The sequence below is a fragment of the Sebastes umbrosus genome, chromosome 15, assembly GCF_015220745.1.
Source record: "Sebastes umbrosus isolate fSebUmb1 chromosome 15, fSebUmb1.pri, whole genome shotgun sequence".
In the NCBI taxonomy this organism is placed as follows: Eukaryota; Metazoa; Chordata; class Actinopteri; order Perciformes; family Sebastidae; genus Sebastes; species Sebastes umbrosus.
In genome coordinates this window covers 2,896,248-2,918,018 of record NC_051283.1, presented here as the reverse complement: position 1 = coordinate 2,918,018, position 21,771 = coordinate 2,896,248, and the positions used below count along the sequence as shown (strand labels likewise).

General features: G+C 42.5%; 2 protein-coding genes across 2 annotated transcripts; one reads left to right on the top strand and one right to left on the bottom strand.

Annotated features, from left to right (window-relative positions):
- Positions 1 to 201: 201 nt before the first annotated feature.
- Positions 202 to 6,085, top strand: tekt1 (tektin 1). The gene is made up of 8 exons (XM_037795042.1): positions 202 to 334; positions 1,713 to 1,897; positions 1,978 to 2,143; positions 2,269 to 2,397; positions 3,645 to 3,791; positions 3,903 to 4,122; positions 4,398 to 4,594; positions 5,460 to 6,085. The coding sequence occupies exons 2-8, from the start codon at positions 1,732 to 1,734 to the stop codon at positions 5,617 to 5,619; spliced, it is 1,185 nt and encodes a 394-aa protein (XP_037650970.1). The 5' UTR covers positions 202 to 334; positions 1,713 to 1,731; the 3' UTR covers positions 5,620 to 6,085.
- A 2,454-nt stretch (positions 6,086 to 8,539) lies between these two features.
- Positions 8,540 to 21,664, bottom strand: LOC119503303 (lysine-specific histone demethylase 1B). The gene is made up of 21 exons (XM_037794995.1): positions 21,649 to 21,664; positions 21,197 to 21,339; positions 19,556 to 19,677; positions 19,373 to 19,462; positions 19,145 to 19,256; positions 18,943 to 19,056; positions 18,813 to 18,851; positions 18,490 to 18,682; positions 18,189 to 18,373; positions 17,877 to 18,047; positions 17,588 to 17,662; positions 17,359 to 17,493; positions 16,436 to 16,607; positions 15,930 to 16,057; positions 13,708 to 13,839; positions 13,522 to 13,596; positions 13,268 to 13,384; positions 12,957 to 13,082; positions 12,211 to 12,333; positions 10,642 to 10,794; positions 8,540 to 9,389 (listed from the first exon to the last, which is right to left on the bottom strand). Exons 1-21 carry the CDS (start codon positions 21,662 to 21,664, stop codon positions 9,306 to 9,308), a joined length of 2,505 nt encoding a protein of 834 aa, XP_037650923.1. The 3' UTR covers positions 8,540 to 9,305.
- Positions 21,665 to 21,771: the final 107 nt, after the last annotated feature.

The following is a 21,771-nucleotide window of genomic DNA, read 5'->3' as shown; positions in this document are numbered from 1 at the left end:
GCCAAATTGGCATAGGCCTAATTAGCTTGACAGCAGGCTAATTAAATACATAATTGCCAGAAGCAGGTAGGTAGCCTCCTCATGCAAACAAAATGTTATTTATTTTTATACATTATATTTTTATCTTCTTATAAAGTAGTAGTTAGTATGCACTGTTACTTATTGTGTAGGATCTGATCTGAATACTTCTGTCACCTGAAGGGTCAAATGACCGTTTCCACTCATGACGTACCATCTGTTGCCATGGTAACCATCTGTTTGACATTTGAGAGGCAGGAGACGGTGAAACTAAACTAAAACATTTGGCTGTTTTTCAAGTACCGTAAGTAACAAGGTATGTACGATATAGTTTTGGATTTGTCTGTACTGTGTCTTCTAGTGTGTTGTTATAACGCTGAACAACGTCTCTAATGTCTGTCCGTCTCAAGATGAGAGAGTGAACATAGTGTTAGTCACGTTAGCTTAGAGGCTAGCTGACTTCACTAACTAGCTTCAACGTGTTCTTTATACGAACATTTTAGGAAAACTCAGAACGGTAAACATCTTCCTAAAGTGGGACAATGGAAAATGTGATTGAAATAACGAATATAGATGAACAAACATAAATATATCCCAATAAAAACTAGCAGGATTGTTTTATTTATAAGAAATGTATACCCTTAATATTAAGTTTATCTAAACATTATGTCACTGACCTTCGGGTGGTCTTCACACAGGGTGCTTCCAGTTTGATGATTGCTCCACTCAGATCTATTATTGGACATATGAGAAGTTATGGGATTTTGATCACATGACCCCACCGCTTGTGTTAACCGATACTTTTATTGACTTTTATTTGTTTGAGGAAGACCTACACTCACTGGAGCTTAGGTGTCCCACATTACGGCAACTCACCCACGAACATATTACAGATATTTAAATTGGAGTAAAATGAAACCATATGTAAGCTACAGTTACTTCTATACAAATCCTTATATACATATAAACATAGGGGAGGCTGACTCTGAGTTTACATCAATGATGCTCGGTGCTCAAACATTGTCAGAGTTGATGGACAATGCTTCCCTGATGTCGATTTTTTTCTTTTCAAAAATCTTTTCATCAATGTACAGACTCTTACTGTGACAGGTCATGTTATTGCAGATGCAGATGTCAAATTTTAATGATATCAGCCATATTATCTGTCCAGAGAATTTACCAGTGTATTTGTTGCTGCTGTTTACATTCCTCCTGATGCTAATCCAAAAAATCACTACTGTTTATATTGTGTTTAGTTTTGTAGTTTTTCTGAAAGGGACTATAACTGCATTTCGTTGTGCAGCCCTGTGTTGTACAATGACAATAAATGAACATTGAACCGAGAGACACTTTGGTTTATAATAGTTTAACCATCTCAATTCAAAAAGCAAAAATATTCCTAAAAACAAAATTAATAACATTTTTGATATTCAGATTACTGAGCTTTTCAGATGCAATTTTGTAATTTTCTCAATGTACAGAGCTTTTTCTAATCAACATTTGCACTGGGTGTGTTTAAGTGTTCCTATTTCTTTCTGACGTTTCTAAATAAATGATCAGTGGGTGTCCAGTAAATCCTGTATAGTCTCATTTTCCTCTGGTTTTGAAGTGTTTTCAGTTCTCTTTCACCACGAGGCAGCCACATTTCGAATCACTTCTTAATGTCTCTTCTTCCTCCCTGCCTATACTGTCAGTGACCACCAGTGTAGAACAATGTCTGTCCTGGACCCCAGTCCCCTGCAGACTGTCAGACCCAAACTTGTGAATACTGAGGTTATGCGGAACCACTCTGAGCTCTTCCGAGCAGAATGCAGGAGGCTAATGTTGGAAACTGAAAGTGAATGCAAACGCATGCAAAATGATGACACCAAGCGACTAGGTAAGTAGGGCAATGCCAATGTGTTTAGCACTAAAGGATGATGTTGACTAAAGAGGTGGACTTTTTCTTGTACTGTTCAGATCAGCGGGTCAAGGACATCCAGTTTCTGAAGAAGGAGTTGGAGCTGAAGTTGGAGGAGATTATTGTGGAGATTGATGCCCTCATAGTGTTGCAGAGCAGAGTGGTGAAAGCCCTGGAGGCCTGCAGAGAGCCTCTGAGAGTCACCATGGTCTGTCTGGAGGAGAGGTTAGGCTTGAAAACGATGGAGAAGAGAGAATCTTGAACAATCAGATTTGGGAGCTATTGTTAGTTTTCAGTAACGTGAAGTAAGTATAAACATGTTAGTACTCTTTTTGTTCTGTGGCGTGCAGAATGAAACGTCTCCCTTCTGAGAGGCTACATGACGAGGTGGACAGAGAGCTGCTGAAGGAGAGGGAGCTTATTGAGGGAGTGGCTTGCCTTCTGCAGAGTGTAGCAGAGCAGATCACTGAGCAGATACGGTAAGAAAGATATCAAACAGTGAGTAATTGATATGCAAATGGTCATTTTGTGGGTGAAGTATTCCTTTAAGCTTTTATTTTGGTCATCTTTCATTTTTATTTTTAGGACGTTTTCCCATTTATCTCTACCCGGCACACTCACACTACACTTACATGCAGAGCTGTTTGTAATGTTTTTTTGCTTATCAGATGTCTTCTCAAGACTGTTGGGGTGGGAAATACCACAACTTTATCATTATTATAGGTAACTAAAATATGGTAACCTCATGTAATTCCTACCAGCTCCACCCAGGGGTGTAATCAGACAGATTAAGTGACAACACGTGTGGGTGTGCCGGGCCTTTAAACGTCACAATTTATGCTTCAAATTGGAGCAATTTCAATTGCGTTTTTTTTTTTTTTTCATTTTTACTGCCCATATTAAAATAGCAATTTGTCAGTATCCATATTCAATTAAATATCCAGTGTCTTTTTTCAATTCACTACAAAGTCCTTAAAGATATTTGTCAAAGATTATATTGGGTTATATTTGTGGATTATATTTGTTTTTACTTTGTGTGCACACTAGGAGTATAATAAAATATCGGAAATATAGAATATATCGGGATATTTTGTTTTGTGATACTGTATCGATTCTCAAAAACACTGTCTCGATTTTTTAACTAAGTTTACATGCGAAGATGAACTCCGTCAATACTTGATGTTGGATGTTACAGGGACTGTTATAAATGCAAATACAGATCCCACTGTTCTGATTGCACAAAAAAGATAACTTTTTTTACTCAGATTTTATGCATATGGTGTTTTCCTAAAATTAGATTTAAAAAATTGCAATATATCGCCTTGCTTACAGTATCACAATATATCATGATATATTGAATCGTAAGCCCTGTATCGTACATATCGTCAGATTCTTACCAATACACAGGCCTAGTGCACAAGGTAAAGCATATTTTAAGGGGCTTTGGGGGCTCCATAGCTTCTTGATACAGTAATTACCAATTCCCATTTAATATTACATTTCCCCCTTAAAAAATTCTCCTCAACAGAATTCATCTCATGGGCCTGAAATCAAAGAGAAATCAGCTAAACATTGGTACGGACTATGATCTGTACAGGGGATCTCAGAAGTATGCAGACCTTTTGGATCTTCTAACGTTTACTGTCTTGAAACCTGGAAGGAAAATCAAATCACTAGATACAGTTGCCAGTAACAGCAAGACAAAACATGTTGTTTTGTGTTCCAGATTGAACCGATCCGCCAAGTACCACCTGGAGCAGGATCTGAAGGAGAAATTTGAGGCTCAGTGCATCGACAACTCCTGTGCCTTAATGACCACCCATTCCATCAACAACCCGCAGTGGTCCAAAAACACTGAAACTGCTCTGCTGAGGTGAACTACTATGATGATCTGACATTCTGACCCACAGATCTCGGTAGAAAAAAGGCATTTTGTAAATTCCAGGTCTTCATAAGTTTTTTTTTGAACGTCTCCCTCTCTCAGCTCGACTCCAAAGCAGTGGGAGAACATCACTGAAATCAACATGGCCAAAGCGCAGCAGCAGCTGACCAACTCCCTGTCCCTGCGGGCCCTGGTGGAGTCTCTGCTGGAGCAGACGGCCGCTGACATGCAGAAGCAGGTCCGGGCCACAGCAGCAGCCTTTCAGCTGAACATCAACGAGATGAAGTCTGCCAAGAGCCAGATGGAGAATCAGCTGGACAAGGTGGGGCAGATGAGTGTATGGTGTAATTTGGCAGAGAGAGAGTCAGGCAGTGGGAGGCAGATGTTATGATAAAGAGAGAAGATTTAGTTTGATTTATTAACATTTGGATATTAGTTGGCCAGTGATGACCCTTTCATTAAGGATGCACAGGTGTGTAACAACGTGGTTGATTATTTGAATAGAAGTTTCGTGTCTTGGTAGCAATATGTTGATATCATTTTCCTACTAAGTGAAACCACTGGTTGACCCTGGAGTGGCACCCCTATCCCCTCTAGATTCTGTCGGAGTTTGCCAGGCAGCAGAGGACCAGAGAGGATCTGCAAGTGGCCATCACAGAGAATGAGCATGCTCTGAGTTTGGCTCAGGCCCGGCTGGCTCTGCGTCGCCAGAGGCCTGGCAAAGAGCAATGCCACGATCCAGCACAGTCCCAGCTCCTCGCTGAGGTCCAGCAGCTCACCGCTCGCACCAACGAGTAAGGCCAGGGCACACTCGCCTCCCATGTGAAAGCACTAAGCAACAAATGTTTTCAAGAGGGATACAGAGAAAGTTTAAAGAGGACCTATTATGCTAATTTTCAGGTGCATATTTGTATTTTGGGTTTCTACTAGAACATGTTTACATGCTTTAATGTTGAAAAAACGCTTTATTTTTCTCATACGGGCTGTGCTGCAGACTCCGCTCCAGCTCCGCTCTAACTAGCTTTGTTTGAGGGCGTGCCAAACTAGCCGCTAGGCAGGTATTATGCAAATGTGTTACTTGGTGACATCACTACGTTATGGAAGAAAAGGGGGGACTTCAAGCGAGGCGTTTCAGGCAGTTCAGGAGTAGTGTTTCTGTGGGGGAGAGTAACTCCCTTTGGTGTGGACTTTTTAACTTTACAGACCTTTTACATGCACAAACAACTATATAACACGCTAAAAGAAAGGGAAAAAGCACAAAAGTATAATATGTCCTCTTTAATGATACCAGTGTGGACACACAGCTATTATATCTGCTAGTTTACGAAGGCTATAACCAAGAAATCTAGAAATAAATACAACAAATGGGAACAATTCAAACATCAATTTTAACATGTCAAAAAAAAGAAAAGGAGTGTAAGTGAGCATGTATACCAGTGAAGGTTTTTAAATAGGAGTAGCAATAGAAAAAAAAAACTTAATTATTGGTACTCCAAAATGCACAGATGTCTGGTTTGGATGGATTGTCTAGATGTGATGACAGAGTAAAAAAAAACAATTATGTTCCTGTTTCCTACCATGATTCTTCCCATATTGGCTGATGTATTGTTTAGAGAGGACAAGTCATCATGTGGCATCTCTTTATCTGTGCCCTCTCAGGCTGCGTCAGGCAGCGGCCCAGTCCGAAGTGGAGCAGAGGGCTCTGGCTCGCTGCCAGCTGGAGCTGCAGGAGAACATCGAGATGAAGGCCAACTCTCTCTACATTGACGAGGTCATCTGCACCCAGTACAGGGAGCCCGTTATCATACATAACTTCTGAGCATTTAGCAACAGGAAAGGTCGAGAATGTTTGGTTAACTGTTTCCAAGCTGAACAATTGACTTTAAAACGTAACTTTTATAAGTGAGTGTAGACTAGAAGTCATTAAAGGTGCTAATGCCAAATTCACACCAGAGCAGTGGCGGGGTGCTGCCCGCGGCCAGCTGCCATGCAATGTCAATGGAAAGCTGCGGTCATTGCTCCCGAGCTCAGCGAGCTGTGGCTCTTTCATTCTGCAGCGCGGCAAACATTTGAACTTTTAGCTAAGTGCGGCCGATCAGTAAACAGATTCTGTGACTCCTGTGACATGTTGACCTATGTATTACAAAGAATTATTTCCTGCCTGAAACACATGAACATGCCTCCCGGGCCGCAGAAAAATGTAATTATTGCGACGAGCCACACTTCACCGCTGCCTGGTGTGAATTCGGTGTAAATGCGAGATTGGGAGCATTTCTTTCAAAGAGTATAGAAGCAAAGAGACGACAGCCGCTGCCACCATTTTGGACTGAAAACGCTTATTATATTTTGATTATTTTATTGTTAAACACAGGTCATTTCAGTAGAATATGACATTAGAGTAGAAATAATTTAGTTTTACTTTTGTACGGCTCTTTGTAGGCGGACGTTTTACTGGCGTCCGGTAGTCGCTTTCAGTCCAAAATTGCAGAAGCGTAGCTCTGCTGCTGGGTGCTGATGTTGCAATGGAGCGAACAATTGACTTTCACTTCTTGGCAATAAACATTCTTTGTTTCTATTGCCTCCGCACGGCTCTCAACATGGCAACGGCTGAGCCAGCGGCTCGCAGCTAACGGTGCTAACAGCGCAAAACAGTGAAAACAACGGCAACAGTGCGGCCAGCCCAGTTATGTCAACAAAGCGTGGAGAAGCTCTGATTACAACACAGACAGAGGGAGAGAGACTTCATTCTCTACTCAGGTAGACATTACTCCTCTATGTCTTTACATTGCAATTAGTTGTTTGCTGCTGTATTAATGCTCTGAATATCGTATAGAGCACCTTTAATGAAGAGCTTAGAAAAAAAATCTGCAATTTCAGGCCAACTCCATCTGCTAAGGAAAACTGTGACACAGAACAGCTATTAAATTGAAAATGTTTTCTTTATTGATTAATCTGCCAACCATTTTCTTCATTAAGTGATTGTTTAGTCTATATGATTAAAATAGTGTGAAATCTCAGATGTTCTCAGAGCCAGAAATGATGCTTTCAATTTGCTTGTTTTGTCCAACCAACTGTCCAAAGATTTTCAGTTTACTATGATGGTAGACTAAAAGAACACCAGCAAACACTGTCTGTATTCACATTTGACATGTTGAAACCAGCCAATTTGGGGCTTTTTTGCATAAAAAGAAATATTAAAAAGATACATTTTTGCGGATTAATTTTCTGTCTATCAACTAATTGATTGACTACTTGTTTCAGCTCTATTGATATCTTTAGTCGGTACAGTACTGGAGAGCCAACCCAGTAAAGTTGACTTTACAGAATAGGTTGGCATAAATCTTTATCAATGAATATAATAACGCTGATTTGAGGAGCCCAATATTCATCCACAAGTGAAAGCGGTCGGTATGGCAGTTGATAGCTCAGTTTATTACACACATACAAGATAAATACTCAAACACTGTAATGCTGGACAAACAGGACATGATCATCTAGATGTACTGATCCAGACCGATATGAGGACCAACATGTAAAGCTTCATTAGTCAACATTAATCAAACCTCTTTGTTCAGGAACTAATAAAAGAGAAATGTGGAGAGTTTGTTTTTTTCCTCCTTTGGTTGGTTGTGTTATTTTTTTCCGACCATTTGCAGAATTGTCCATTCACAATTATTATTCTCTTCATCATTTTCTGCTAGGTGTTGTTGTCTTGATCACATCCCTGAGACAGTAAGGGGACAATCCTCTGATCATACTCACTATTCAACCTGTCATACACATCAACTATTCAGATTTTTTCATACAGTTTTTAAAGGGACAGTTTGTAGGATTTAGTGGTATCTAGTCGTGTGGTTGCAGATTGCAACCAACTTCTCTCACCCTGCCTTTTCCAAGACTATAACGGCTGGCGTTACCGCGGTTTTGCACTCGGCCAACCCAGTCTCACTCCCAACTCGTCAAACACTGCCGATTCAGCAGCGCTCCTCAGCATTGGAAACCGACGGACGGGGGCACCCTTTAGTGACAGTTTGTGACGAACCGGGCTTTCAACTAACTCCAATGTAAAAATCCACCCGCGCTGTTATTCTACGGTCGGAGCAAGTGACGTAGTATTAATAGCATGAAATTCCATGGTGGTGGACGGGTCAAACAAACACAAGACTTTCAACCAGGAGCCCGGTGTTCGTGTCCCTTGTGAAACTAAAAGTAACGTTGACTTATTTTGTCATGAACGTCATTGGTCCCGTGAGTCGTTAGTCCCGTAAGTCGAGTCAGTGAAGTTAACGTCAACCCCGAACGTTTCCTAACCCTACCTAAGTGGTTGTGTTGCCTAAACTTCCTGTGAAAACAGAAGTTTATTTTGAAAGGACACCAATCATGTAAGGAGCGTATCTTTGACACGCCGTCCCTGGTCCGTCTAAAAGTAACGCAAAAAGGGGTACCCCGTGCGTCGGTCTCTGATGCCGAGGGGCACTGACCAAGCAGCGGTATTTGTCGAGTTGGGAGTGAGAATGTGTTGACTCGGCAGCTCATGTTAACGCAATTTCACAAGCGTGTCCTTCAGGTAACATAAAAACGTGAAAGGCTCTTTCTAGAGCCGGTGTTTGGTTTGTCCGTTCTGGGCTACTGTAGAAACATGGTGGATTCCGTGAAGAGGACCCGCTCCCTATGTAGATATGAAGGACTCATTCCAAGCTAACAAAACACACAATGATTCTTAGTCTAAGGTGATTATACACTAATGAAAACATATTTATGAATATTATATTCCATTTCTGAAAATAGATCCCCCCTAAATGCTACACACTGTCCCTTTAAATCAGATGGTCGTTTTAAATCAAAAGTGCTATCACAGAAGTACTCCTACTCTATATCTAACCTTTTTTCCTGTTTCACCTCAACATTTGTACCAACACATGAATCACATGATGCAAATTCATTACAGCTGTATAAAACATTGGTAGGCGGCTCTCAAAGAAAATAGTTTTAAATATCACTACAACGGAATCTCTCAAAACTCGGAGATTAAATCTTACTTAATTCATGATTAGACGACAGAGTTTACCAATGTTTCATGCAACCCTAAGCTGTCAAAATGACATTTTCTGATCATTTCTATCACAGAAGTGCTACGTACACCACTCATTAAACTCTAATTTAAGATAATATCCTCCTGCTCTCCAGCACAGCAGGCCCAGGCAGAGCTGCACAGGGATCATCCATTAGTCATGCCTTGCTGTTCATTTTGCATCTTGTCACCAACAAACGTTTCACCAGCTGGATTTCTGATATAAATTAAAAAGCACTTCTCTTGTGTTAAACATGTAGAGCCAGGCCCTGGGAAGCCCTACTTGACCTGATCAGACACATCACAGTACAGGGAAATATCATTTCAAATGGAGCAACTTAGGTTAACGCAGTCCGAGTCGTTTGACGGTCTGTTGCTCAGTGCAACCCGTGTGTCCATGCTGGTGTTTTTGAGTGCTCGAGGACTGACGGAGCTTACATAGCAGCCATCTTGCTGGCCTCTCTGACCCCACTCAGGTAGGCCCCCGTCACAGTCTGAGGGAAATGTCTGTTGGTGGCCTGGTAACAAAAAAACAACAACAACAAATCAATGAAAAACTGTTTTAAAGTCTGCAATATGTTAGCCTGTTAAATATGATAGCTAGAAAGTAAACAGTGACTAAATATCTGACATCATAAGACATTCGACTGCTTTGAGCAACTTCTATGAAACCATAATAATTCATTTTTTAAAAGGTAATCCTCACTCAAGGTCCACTTACTGGTTTTTAAATCAAATCTGTCATCATGATCTCATCCTCTGAAAGTTCTGGAAAAAGCTAGCACTGTAAGTGGACCTTGAGTTAAAGGGGACCTATTATGCTAATTTTCAGGTGCATACTTGTATTTTGGGTTTTTACTAGAACATGTTTAACATGCTTTAATGTTCTGCTCTGATTGGTCAGCTGGCCCACTGTTGCGATTGGTCAACCGAACCAAACTCTTTGGACTCCGCTCCAGCTCCGCTCTAACTAGCTTTCTCTGAAGGCGTGCCAAACTAGCCGCTAGCCAGGTTTTATGTGGAAATGTGTTACTGAAATCACCACGTTACGGAAGAAAAGGTGGGACTTCAAGCGAGGCATTTCAGGCAGATCAGGAGCAGTGTTTCTGTCGGGGGAGAGTAACTCCCTTTGGTGTGGACTTTGTAACTTTGCAGACCTTTTACATGCACAAACAACTATATAACACGCTAAAAGAAAGGGAAACAGGTCCCCTTTAAGATTATTTTTGTCAAACTACTGTTTCTAAGGTCAAGATTAAACTGTCATGCTAAATAGTGTGTTAAATGAATCCAGGAGGTCTTGGTGCACTGATGGTGTTTTTGTTGGAATAAATAAAACTGGTTAGGTCAACAAGCACCATCTGCAGAAACCCAACCTTTAATCAACAGCAGTGTCCATTTCATTCTGAAATGTCACAGTAGGAAAAACACAGGTTTAAACAATAACATTATTGATGTCTGATTTCCATTTAGCTGCAGGGTCCTGGTGTTGTTCATGCTGGCTCACTGTCACATGGTTATGGTTTACTAGGACACTTATATAGAGCGGAGCCATCATTAATGTTATTAGGAACACCTGGGCTTTTCCTGATAAGTCTGCTGTGAAAAGGCCGGTTGATATGAAAAGTGCAGTGGGGAAAACTCCAGAGGAAGAATAGCTTATCACCAATAATATTGTCAAAAGCAAATAAATCTCACATTACCATTTTAAATAACATGACATTTCGAGACACATTTGATTTTTTAAAAAATTGGTAAAAGCAGCATCACCTCGCCAGCAAAGAACACTTTTCCCTGCACGTCTTCAGCGAGGATGTCGTAGGCCTCTCCGCTTCCCCTCGTCTTCACAAAGCTGTAGGACATCTGGGACCACATGTCTTTGCTCCAATGTGTGACAAAGAAACGCAGCGGCTCTGGGACGTCCTATCAAGGATGACGACAAGAACGGTAATGAGAAACACACACAAATAATACTGTACGAGCAAATCTGAAAAATAAAGGTAATAGGAGTTAAGGGAAAATGTGCAGGGTATTTTAGAATTGGCCACATGAATTAGTGACTTCATGTGTGTTTTAAAGGGATAGTTTGGGTGTTTTGAAGTGGGGTTGTATGAGGTACTCAGCTATAGTCGGTGTATTACCTACAGTAGATGGCAGTCGGTAAGCCCCCAGTTTGGAGTATCAGACAGGAGTACCAGCATGAAAGCAAAGCAATGTACTGCTGTGGACGGGGGCAGCAGCAAAACGGACTTTAACCAACTAAAATAAAGGCCCACCTAAAAAAAAAATCTCTAAGTATATGCTATAATTAGAATATTTTCAACACTTTACCTTGCCGTCAAACAGCCCTATCCGGCAGTGGTAGACCAGCAACTGCAAACTGTGTTCTGCGAGGTAAAATTACAGTTTTTTTCCCAGTGGAGTCTGGTTGATTTGGCGAGAGCAGAGATGGATATAACGGCTTCAGTTCTCTGTCGGAAACAGACTGTATACAGTAGCTGTCTGACGGCAAGGTAAAGCGGTGAAATTATTATAAATGTAGCATACACTTAAACTGATGTGTTTTTTTAGGTGTCTAAAATCCGTTTTGCTGCTGCCCCCGTCCACAGCAGTACATCGCTTTGCTCCCGTGCTGGTACTCCTGTCTGTTTCTACAAACTGGGAGCGCACTGACCGTCATCTACTGTAGGTAATACACTGACTATGGATAAGTATCTCATACAACTTCACACGCCGGAGGGAACAGGGGAGACACCGGAGTTTTGGTCGAAGATGATAACGTTTCTCGCTGCGGAGCCCCGTCACTTCACAAGACACGGGAAACCTCTGTTGGTCTGGAGGAGCTGCAGCAGTTATTTCTGCACAAACGTCCACTGTACATTCACTAGATATTCTCAGAGCTAAACTAACTCTTCTGCAGTGTGTAGTGTGCGCGCATACACGTGAGAGTGGAGTGAGAACGAGCGCGGTGTGTGAGTGAAGGCAAGGAGAGGAGCAGAGTCCAGCAGAGACTCTGGTCCTGGAGACCAAAGCTACGGTTTCCCCCGCGTCCTCCGACCGCGGCCAACACTGTTTAACAGACGGGCTTCACCAGATACAACCAAGAGGTTTTGGTGCTTCTGTGTAGTTTGTGTTGGAGTCTGAGTCTGAACAGCGTAGCCACACGCGAGCGCGCATGGGACACCGACCCGCAATGATTTATACGTGTAAGAAGTTACAAACAGTCCCTTTAAATGTGACAGGGTTACACATTAAAATGTGGCAGGGTTACACATTAAAATGTGGCAGGGTTACACATTAAATGTGACAGGGTTACACATTAAAATGTGGCAGGGTTACCTGCTCTTTGAAAAGTTCACGCAGGACCTTCATGCACTCATCCACCACCTGCTTGTCCTCCATGTCCCGGACAGCACGCACAGCATCGCCAGTGATAACAGACATGAGGACAGCCTGTTTCCCCTACACATACACACACACACACAAAAGACAGCATTATGCACATTGTAATCATGACATGAGGTCAAAATCCACCTCTTATCTTTTTATGCCTCGGCGCCGGCAGTAGCCATGATTAGAGGTATTGTGTTTTTGGGTTGTCCGTCTGTACCGTTCTCATGAATGCACCATCTCAGGAGGTGGAGGGAACTTCTTCAAATTTGTCACAAACATCCACTTGGACTTGATGAACCGATTATATTTTGGTGGTCAAAGGTCACTGTGACCTCACAAAACACGTTTTCGGCCATTACTCAAGAATTCATAAGCCAGTTACAGCGCTGCCGCCAGGCACACGCGCTGTGCGTAGGGCACCAGGTGCCGGAGGGGGCAAGTTCTACTTATATATTTCTGTATCTTCTGTATTCTTGTGATGCTGCTGACGGCTGTCAAATATCCTTCTGATAATCAAAACAAATAGCATTGTTCTTGTATTTGGACTTGCAGTCTAACATTAATAGTTCCTTCCCTGGTAGGAATTAGTGTCATATGTGTAATTTCTGACAGGAGAGCATGTGATTAGAAGACATGTTGAGTGGTAAGAGACTGTACTGTCTTGCCGTGTGGATAAATGAGAAACAACAAACCTGTGGCTCCACGTCATAGAAGACACTGAACATGCCTCTCTTGTCAGGACCTGGTGGGATGTGACCAAAGTAGTCTGCCCCTTGGATTTTGTTGTCCCAGAATCTGTACGGGAACTGAAGAGCAATCTGGAAGAAGTTTTTTAATCATATTTTAGCATCTACAATGAGGCAACTTTCTCATCAACGGGCCACTGCTGTTATTTTGCCTTAAATCTAAATGTTCTGAATATGTTTGCCAACATTTCCCTGGTGGCCTGTACTTATCTACAACCATGAATTACACACACACACATACACAAAGCAGTGATTACCTTCTCTATGATACCAGCTCCCAGGCTGTGGATTGCTTTCAGTTTCCTTTCAGGAAGCGGAGGGTTGAACTGAATCATGTTCTTCTGGAGTAAAGTCAATGGGACTGTGACAAGAACCTAAAAGAGGAACATTAACACCCTGTTAATCGGCAATGAATACATCCACCTTCTCTGAAATGATGCATGTTTTTAAGATAAAATATATCTTCCTGGTAAATATAAACGATCTATAACATTTATTATCATGCGTTTACCTTCTGTGCTGTCCACTGGGACCCGTTGGAGGAGGTAACTTTGACGACATCACCTGAGTAATCAATGGCCTGAATCTGGAATTGAAAAACAAACAGTAAACCTGATTTTCATTTTTTTGTTAACACATTCAACGCAGTGTAACAAAGTCAAAAGCAAGAGCTGAAATTAAAGATTGAATTACAAACCGGGCACTTTGTGCGGATGTCGAGGCCCTCGGCCAGTTTGTGGAGTAAAGCAGAGTAGCCCTTGGTGAGTAAAGTGTGGTCTCCTGAGAACTGGGCAAAAAACTCATTGTGGTCCCAAGATCTTGCCGATACCTACAAACAAACAAACAAATAAACAATTGAGAATATTTTCATTCACAAAGACACAATATCCAATCCCACACAAAATGAGCAGAATGCAGACAGAGTTCCCTTTCTGCAATAAAAAATAGAGTGATTTTCTAGAACAATAACTCCACACCTCAAAACACACAGACACATGCAGTGTTGTTATAATCTTCTTTGGTCAATGTTTTCCTGATTCTGCAGGCAGAGATGTAGGATGTATTCATAACAGGAAACCAGCTGGTTTTCTTCATTAAAGGGGACATATCATGCTCATTTTCAGATTCATGCTCGTATCTTGTGTTTCTTCTAGAATATGTTTACATGCTTTAATGTTCAAAAAACACATTATTTTCCTCATCCTGTCTGTCTGAATATACCTGTATTCACCCTCTGTCTGAAACACTACGTTTTAGCGCCTGTCCCTTTAAGACCCCTTCTGAAAAAGCCCAGTCTGCTCTGATTGGCTAGCGAGGAAAACATGGTGCACCTTTGCAAAGGTAGTCTACGTTCCAAATCGCATACTTTCTTTTTACCTTTAGTACATCCTGCATCTGCCCTTACAAAATACATACTGTTGCATGAAGTATTGGTGCCTTCAAATGGGGTATTTACAACCTCGTAAGTGGAGAGTTGCGATGTGTTTGTTGACGTTGTCAGAAATGGCAGAGGCCATGGAAGTTCATATTTCGGTACATAATAAGTTAAAGGGACTGTTTGTAACTTTTTAAGCATATAAATGTACCGGGTCGGGATCCCATGCGCACTCGCATATGCGCGCTCGCGTGTGGCCGGAGTCTCTGCTCCTCTGCCTCATTGCCTTCACTCACACACACTGTGCTCGTTCTCACTGTCTCGCTCCACCTCTAGACGAGCATGAGCGCATACTCCACACTGCAGAAGAGTTAGTTTAGCTCTGAGAATATCTAGTGAATGTACAGTGGACGTTTGTGCAGAAATAACTGCTGCAGCTCCTCCAGACCAACAAAGGTTTCCCATGTCTTGTGAAGTGACGGGGCTCCGCAGAGAGAAACGTTATCGTCTCCGACCGGGTGCCCCGGTCTTTAGCTGACGTGTGTCGCCTCACTGTTTTGAGCGATGCTCGTTCATGTCTATGTAGAGCAAGCGCGAGCAACAGGATGCTGACTTTCGTTGACTTAACGGCCACAGGTGTCGCTGTTAACAAGCATTTCTGAAAGTTACAAATAGTCCCTTTAATAAATTATTATTTTAGTCATATATTGTTTTTCTTCATAATTTCATAATATGTCTGACAAAAATGTTGATATTGCCAACAGCCTCATCTTGTTCCTCTGTCATTATGCCTAGTGACGTTACCCACTTGCTAGCTTGCTAAATTGTTAGCCTCTGTGGCTTCTAGACGCCGACAGTAACGTCAATATAGCCGTTGCTTAGCAGCGGTGTTCAGCTCACGACTTAACCACTTGAACGCCAAGCATAGTGTGTACACGACTTCCCATGTTGTAAACATGAGCACACAAGTTTCATTTGAAGGCACCACATGCATACAAATGGGACAAACTACTTTGTCTTAACATTGCGCCTTGAACTTTGACCCTCTTGCTCATATATCTGCTGTGCAGAGGATTGTGGGTCAGAACAGCCAGAAAAGCATGCCGGCTTGCATATTGCAAAATGTGACCGGATTTAGTAGGACATCCTGGTATTTTTGGCTAACTGCATTTGACGTACTATGTATTGGGATATACTAAAAATTGTTCTAGCATACTAAATAGTAGGGTAGTATGGGTATTGGAATGCACAGAGAGTTCTCATGCTCTGGGAGGTATATTCTAATGAGCCTACATGTGACATAGGAAGGGGAGTCAAATCTGAATGGCTTGTTGAATCACATTTTCTGATCTAGACAGACCACAAAAAACTGCCTGGGTTGTCTTATTTCACAGTTTGTGGGTTGGTAGGCACTCCAGATACCCAGATGGATGAGCACAAAGCACATGCCCCATTTAAAATCTTAAAATCTGGTGGCAACTGACACTACGGTCTTATAAAGACTGTAAAATCCAGCCGCCCTTTAGTGTTTGAGTTTTCCACACCTGGTCTAACGTGCTTCCACAGGCGTACTCCAGGTTGCTGAGATGAAACTGAAGCACTTTCTCCTCCAACTCGCTGAACTGGATTCCAGACTCCTGAAGAAAGTTCTTTTTCACCTCCTGGACTTTTTCTGCAGAGATAAAAAATGTACACATCAAATATCTCCGAACACTAACCAGACTCTGTTTTTATATGTTTTTTTATTAAGGAAATCGTTTTTGCTGAGTCGCACATTATTTCTCAGCACTACTTCCTTTTTACTTGCACGGTGTGTATTCACACTTGAACTGCCCGGTGCTGTAACATGCTCTTTTAACCCATGTCATAGCCATGATATCTGGACTTTAAATGTAGAGCTCATTATCTTGACCACATTGTAATAATTTGCAGGTAAGGCCAAACATGAGAATGGCTGCTATCATCATCAGTAGTCTGATAATGATCTTTACTGAACGTCACAATTTAGATTAAAACAGTAATGTCGGGTTTGGGGATAAAGGTTCAGCACCTCTCAGCGGCGTGTCCTGGTTCTGGGACTTGTCCTTCCTCCACTCTGACACCACGTCCAGGATGGCGTTGAAGTGGAAGTCCATGCGCTTGTCAATGGCCGTGTCAGTAACTTGCCCCCCCTCCTGAAAGAGGTCACACCGCTCTCCCAGCTTGTGCATCTTGATGCCCATCTGCAGAAGAAGAGTGAAGAGTCAAAGTCAACCAAACACAAATCCTAGAGTCACATATGAAGATGCCACAAGAAAAACAGTGTTTCCATTTAGCAGAAAAAAGACTTAAACCTGCAGTAGGCAGAATATTTTTGGCATCATTGGGCAAAAAATCCATAATAACCTTTCAGCATTTTGTAATTCAAGTGTTCTGAGAGATAACTAGACTTCTGCACCTCCTCATGGCTCTGTTTTCAGGCTTTAGAAAAACTAGCCCATGACGTGAGACTTTGGCCAATCACAGGTCATTTCAGAGAGAGAGAGAGCATTCCTATTGGCTGTTGATTCAACGGAGGCAGCTGTCAATCACTCGCAAACTGAGAAAGTTGCTCCGGCTAGTGGGCGGTGCTTGGTGTTTCCTCAACTGATCTCAACATGGCTGCCGGGTCACAAACTTCCTAATTTTACAGCTAAATAGTACACTACAAGATGATTCAGAAAACATTTGAGGAGAGAAACAGGCATTAACGTAACATAATATTGAGTCATATTTGATCAGCGCTGCCTAGTTTGACCGTTTCATCAGAGTTCACGAGTGATTGACAGCTGCTGAGAGACAGCATGATTTTTTTCAGATTACCTGTCTCTACTGTCAGGATATAGTGACCATTTTATAAAAATAAATTTTTTTAAAATCATATTTGCACCAATCCTACCTACTACAACTTTCATGAAATATGTAGAGTTCTTTTGAGCTCTTAAAAACGTTTACCTGTTCACACATCAGGGCGATGGGGTTGTTTACACAGCCATTGACAATTTGAGCTCCTCGGCCTACAGTGACGCCCAGAGAAGTATCATCCCACACGCGACCTCCAATTCTCTCCCTTGCCTCAAGCACCACCACCTGTAGACCAATGCAAATGAAGAGTGTACAAGGTCAAACAGGAGTTCAGAGAGAAGATCTGCGACAGGAACTAACTTGAGCCAACGATAGTTACCTGAGTGCCAAAGTTTTGCAGCTGTCGTCCAGCAGCCAGCCCCGAAGCCCCGGCACCGACGATGAGAACGTTCCTCTGCAAAAACACGATGAATGTGGGAGGATTGTGGGTCAGTCTAAATTATTGAAAAAAACTTTTAAACACCAGATTTAAAGTGGTGCTTTTGTGTGATTCTTTGTGGAGAAACTCAGATTGATTAAATCAACTAATTGATTAGTGTTACTCGACTAAGAATGTCTTTGGTCAAGGACAGCCCTAGAGCTGATCCAGTACAGATGAGGACACTCACAGAGCAGTGTCCCTCAGGGAGCAGAGGCCGCTTCACTGCCAGCACACCGGTGTTGATGAGGCCCTTCCTGGTCATGAAGTGGAGCACCCGGTCCATCTCTTGCACGCAGCGCACACGCACCAACCCCCGCACAATGATGTGCAGGGCACATTTCTGGGAAGTCAGCACCTCCTGCAAAAAAACAGGAACAATTGTTAATTGTTTTTGGAGTCTAACGTTCCCTTTTTTTAATATTCCAGGTCCAAAACCCTAAAAGGTGGAAACATGACAAACGTGCAATGTTTGTAAAGCACACTGTTGTCTGCAGTGTACCTTGCAATTCTTGTGCCAGGAGGCCAGAATAAGGTTACGCAAAGCCAAATACATGGTGGGATCGCGGGAAAATTCTGGAAACTCGTAAAGCTCATCCAGCTCCATCATATCCGGACGAACACACAGAGCCTTCCCACACTCATTAGGCTGGTAGAAGGGCTGGAAGTATGGACACAGGCCTGGAACTGATGGGAAACGATCATTATTACGACACCACATTACTACAGTAAGTGCTTTAGACTGATATCTCTGAATAGGAGGCAGTTGAAATATTCCGTTCGTCTCACGCCCACAGACTTACTTTGCGGCTGGACAGCTCTGCAGTGGTCCGCCCTCAGCTCAGAAAGAGACATGTTGCTGGGAGGGCCTGATGGACTCATCCCCACACAGTCAGGGTAGTAGGCGGCGAGGAACGGGGTGGCTGGACTTTCTTTGAACAACGGCGGCAAAATCAACATTGAATGCCACCAGCTGTCAGTCACCTCGGCCACTCTCTGTCAGAATGACACAGCGCGGGGTTAAAGAGGATGCAAACCACCGTCGGGTCTTTGCCTAAAACCACTAACACATTTTATTTTGTGATAACTGGTAGGATTCCAAAACAGATCTTATAACACAGCTTACCAAGTCCTCTGGTTGGGAGCAGTGGTCCGGCCCCTCACTCTGCACAAAGACACAAAATCATCATCATAAAAAATAAATAAAAATGTTGCTTGTGTGTGGCTGGTTGATTATTTTCCCATTTCCTGTTTACCTTGATGTTATTGAACTTCATCCCACAGCGGTACGTTGATGCTAAGGACGCAGTGAGTTGGATCTCCTTGGTCAGCTGACGCCACTTCGTACAGTCCGGCTTAGTACATTGAACCTGAAAGGAACATTACTGTGTTTGTGACATGCTTAACCAGGTTAACCAGGTTGTTTAACAGGAAGCAGGAAAGCTGCCTGCTGCTTACCCAGAATGGCAGCTGCTGATCTGCCATGAAAGCTTTAAGACTGGGCTCACTTTTCCCGTTACTAGTCCACACCTTCTTCCATGAAGCAAAGATCTCATAGCCGTCTTTGTGACTGCCAATAGAGAAAAAAGGGAAAAAAGTTATGGCTTTGATGCAACAGCACAGGAAATGTCAAAAAATACTGATTGTTTATTAATGTTATGCGTATAGTTGTCCTGTCAACATTACCTCCTGTAGTAGTGATCGAAACACTCGTTGCAAAAATGCTCGCCACATGACAGGTGATACCAGCGAGACGTGTATCCATTTTTAGCACACCTGAGAAGATACGAACACAACAATCTGTATCTGGAAACAAAAGTGAGCGACTGAGTTAAGATCTAATTTCTATTATACCAAGAAACACGCTACCTTTCAGATGCACTTGCAAAACAAACTGGGTATGTGGCCGAGCATCCAGCCTTCTCACACTTCCTGTACTTCTTCTCGGACTGGTCGTCTTCCTCCTCCGTGTCTGTGGCTTTTCTTTTGCTCTAGAAGAGAGTGTGGAGAGAGTCATCAGCGAGCTCAACTCAGCTTTATTTATAGAGCACTTTAAAGAAGGGATCCACACGCAGTCATCCAGACTTTACATGGATAATTCACACAAAAGTATGTATGTAAAACTATTTAAAAAGATACATATTTTTGCCACTTAGTAGGCCTCATTGTGTTTAAACCTGGTATTTGTGCACAGTTGCAGATAAAGATCAGGCTACACTAATATTATTAGTATTATACTATTAGTAGGTAGAATTAGCCTACAGTGGTGGCTGCATAGGATTGTTTCCAACTTGTGTGATCCAAACATTTCCAATAACTCCACAGAGAGTTGTGAAGTCCAAAAGTAAATATTTATTGAAAAAAAATAGATGTAATCATTTCCAAAATTCACAACATGTTTTTTATCTAACGAAATATTCTGCTTCAATCCATATTTGTTGGAATTTTGCCTTTCAAAAACAACATTTCCACTGCGGTCAAAAACCTATTTGCTCCCACACGAAGGGAGGCATCTATATATACAAAATAATCAGCTATAAACTATAAAATTGTGCTGTATCATTAAAAAGTATATATCTACAGATGCGGACCATTTGCACCAATAAAACAAGCATATTGTGTCCACTAGTTTTGGGCCAATAGAAACTGTGATATGATTGTGACGTCATCACGTCAACCTGTCATGAATCAGTCACTTCATTCAGGACGCAACGAAGCGTCCCTGCTGCTGCTTAGCTTAGCTTATTAGACAGCTAGCTAGCTGAAATGTGTTTCTGTTTATCAAACAGGTCTGACATATTTAGGTTGAAAAGTTTTAGAATAGTTCCAATGACATCTAAGAGTATAAATGGTAGTAAGCATTATGCTTAATTGGTGTTACGATTATGAGGGGGTCCTTGGTTCTATAAGGGGTTCCTAGCCCCTAACAGTTTGAGGATCCCTGGTCTAGGGGCTAAGACGAGTACCATGTAAATCACAACGTTATGGGTTTGAATCCAGCCGGACCTTTGTTCCATATATCACCTCCCTCTCTATCCCCACATGTCCTGTCTGACTCTCCACTATTTACTGTCAATTAAAGCCAGAAATGGCCCCCTAAAAATAATCAATAATTGTCATTGGATGTTCTAAACTCTCAAATATCAGCATCAGACTCAAAAACTCAAGATCAGGCACAAACAACTGGGACAAAAAAAATAGGGACCAAGTAAGAACCGTAGACCTGACTGTGTCCAGCAGGCAGACAGAGGTCGAACATGTATGCTGCTAGTGTACCTGTCCAGGTGGAGGGATAGAACCACAGACCTGACTGTGTCCAGCAGGCAGACAGAGGTCGAACATGTATGCTGCTAGTGTACCTGTTCAGCTGGAGGGTCAGAACCACAGACCTGACTGTGTCCAGCAGGCAGACAGAGGTCGAACATGTATGCTGTAGTGTACCTGTCCAGGTGGAGGGATAGAACCATAGAGCTGTCTGTGTCCAGCAGACAGACAGAGGTTCAGTCTTACCTGTCCAGGTGGCGGGTTGTTGGCTCTCTTCACCCGGACGTTGATGTGTCTCCCTGAGGAGCGCAGGGTCTGTCCGTCCCCCGGTGTCTCCCCGGAGCTCCTCTTCTTGGCTCGCCGAGCACCAGAGGCATTCCCAGAGTAGTCTAAACGTGGGTGACAACAACAGTATAGCTTTACCAGAGGACAATGCAGAGCAGCTCAGTTCAAACGGGGCCTTTAGTGTAACTGATAAGAGCTCTCTCCGACTGATAACATGATGTATCCTGTTAACGGAACCAATTACACATTGACCAGAGCGAATGAAACACGAGATCACATTGTACATTGTACATAAAGGCAGCAAAGGTGTTGACACATTAGCGAGCTCTTTAAAGCAGCCAACCAATGTCCTCCTGTCTCGTTTAGCATGCAGAGTTAGCACTGAGAGCAGCAGCAGAGCTGTGAACACTGACCTGCATCCGACAGCATGGCTCACTGCGCTGCTTCTTTAACAGCCCGGAGATTAAGTGACAGTTATGTGAGTTTCTGAGACGTTTTTTGGATTGTTACAGTTCGTCTCCCTTTTATTGTTGTGG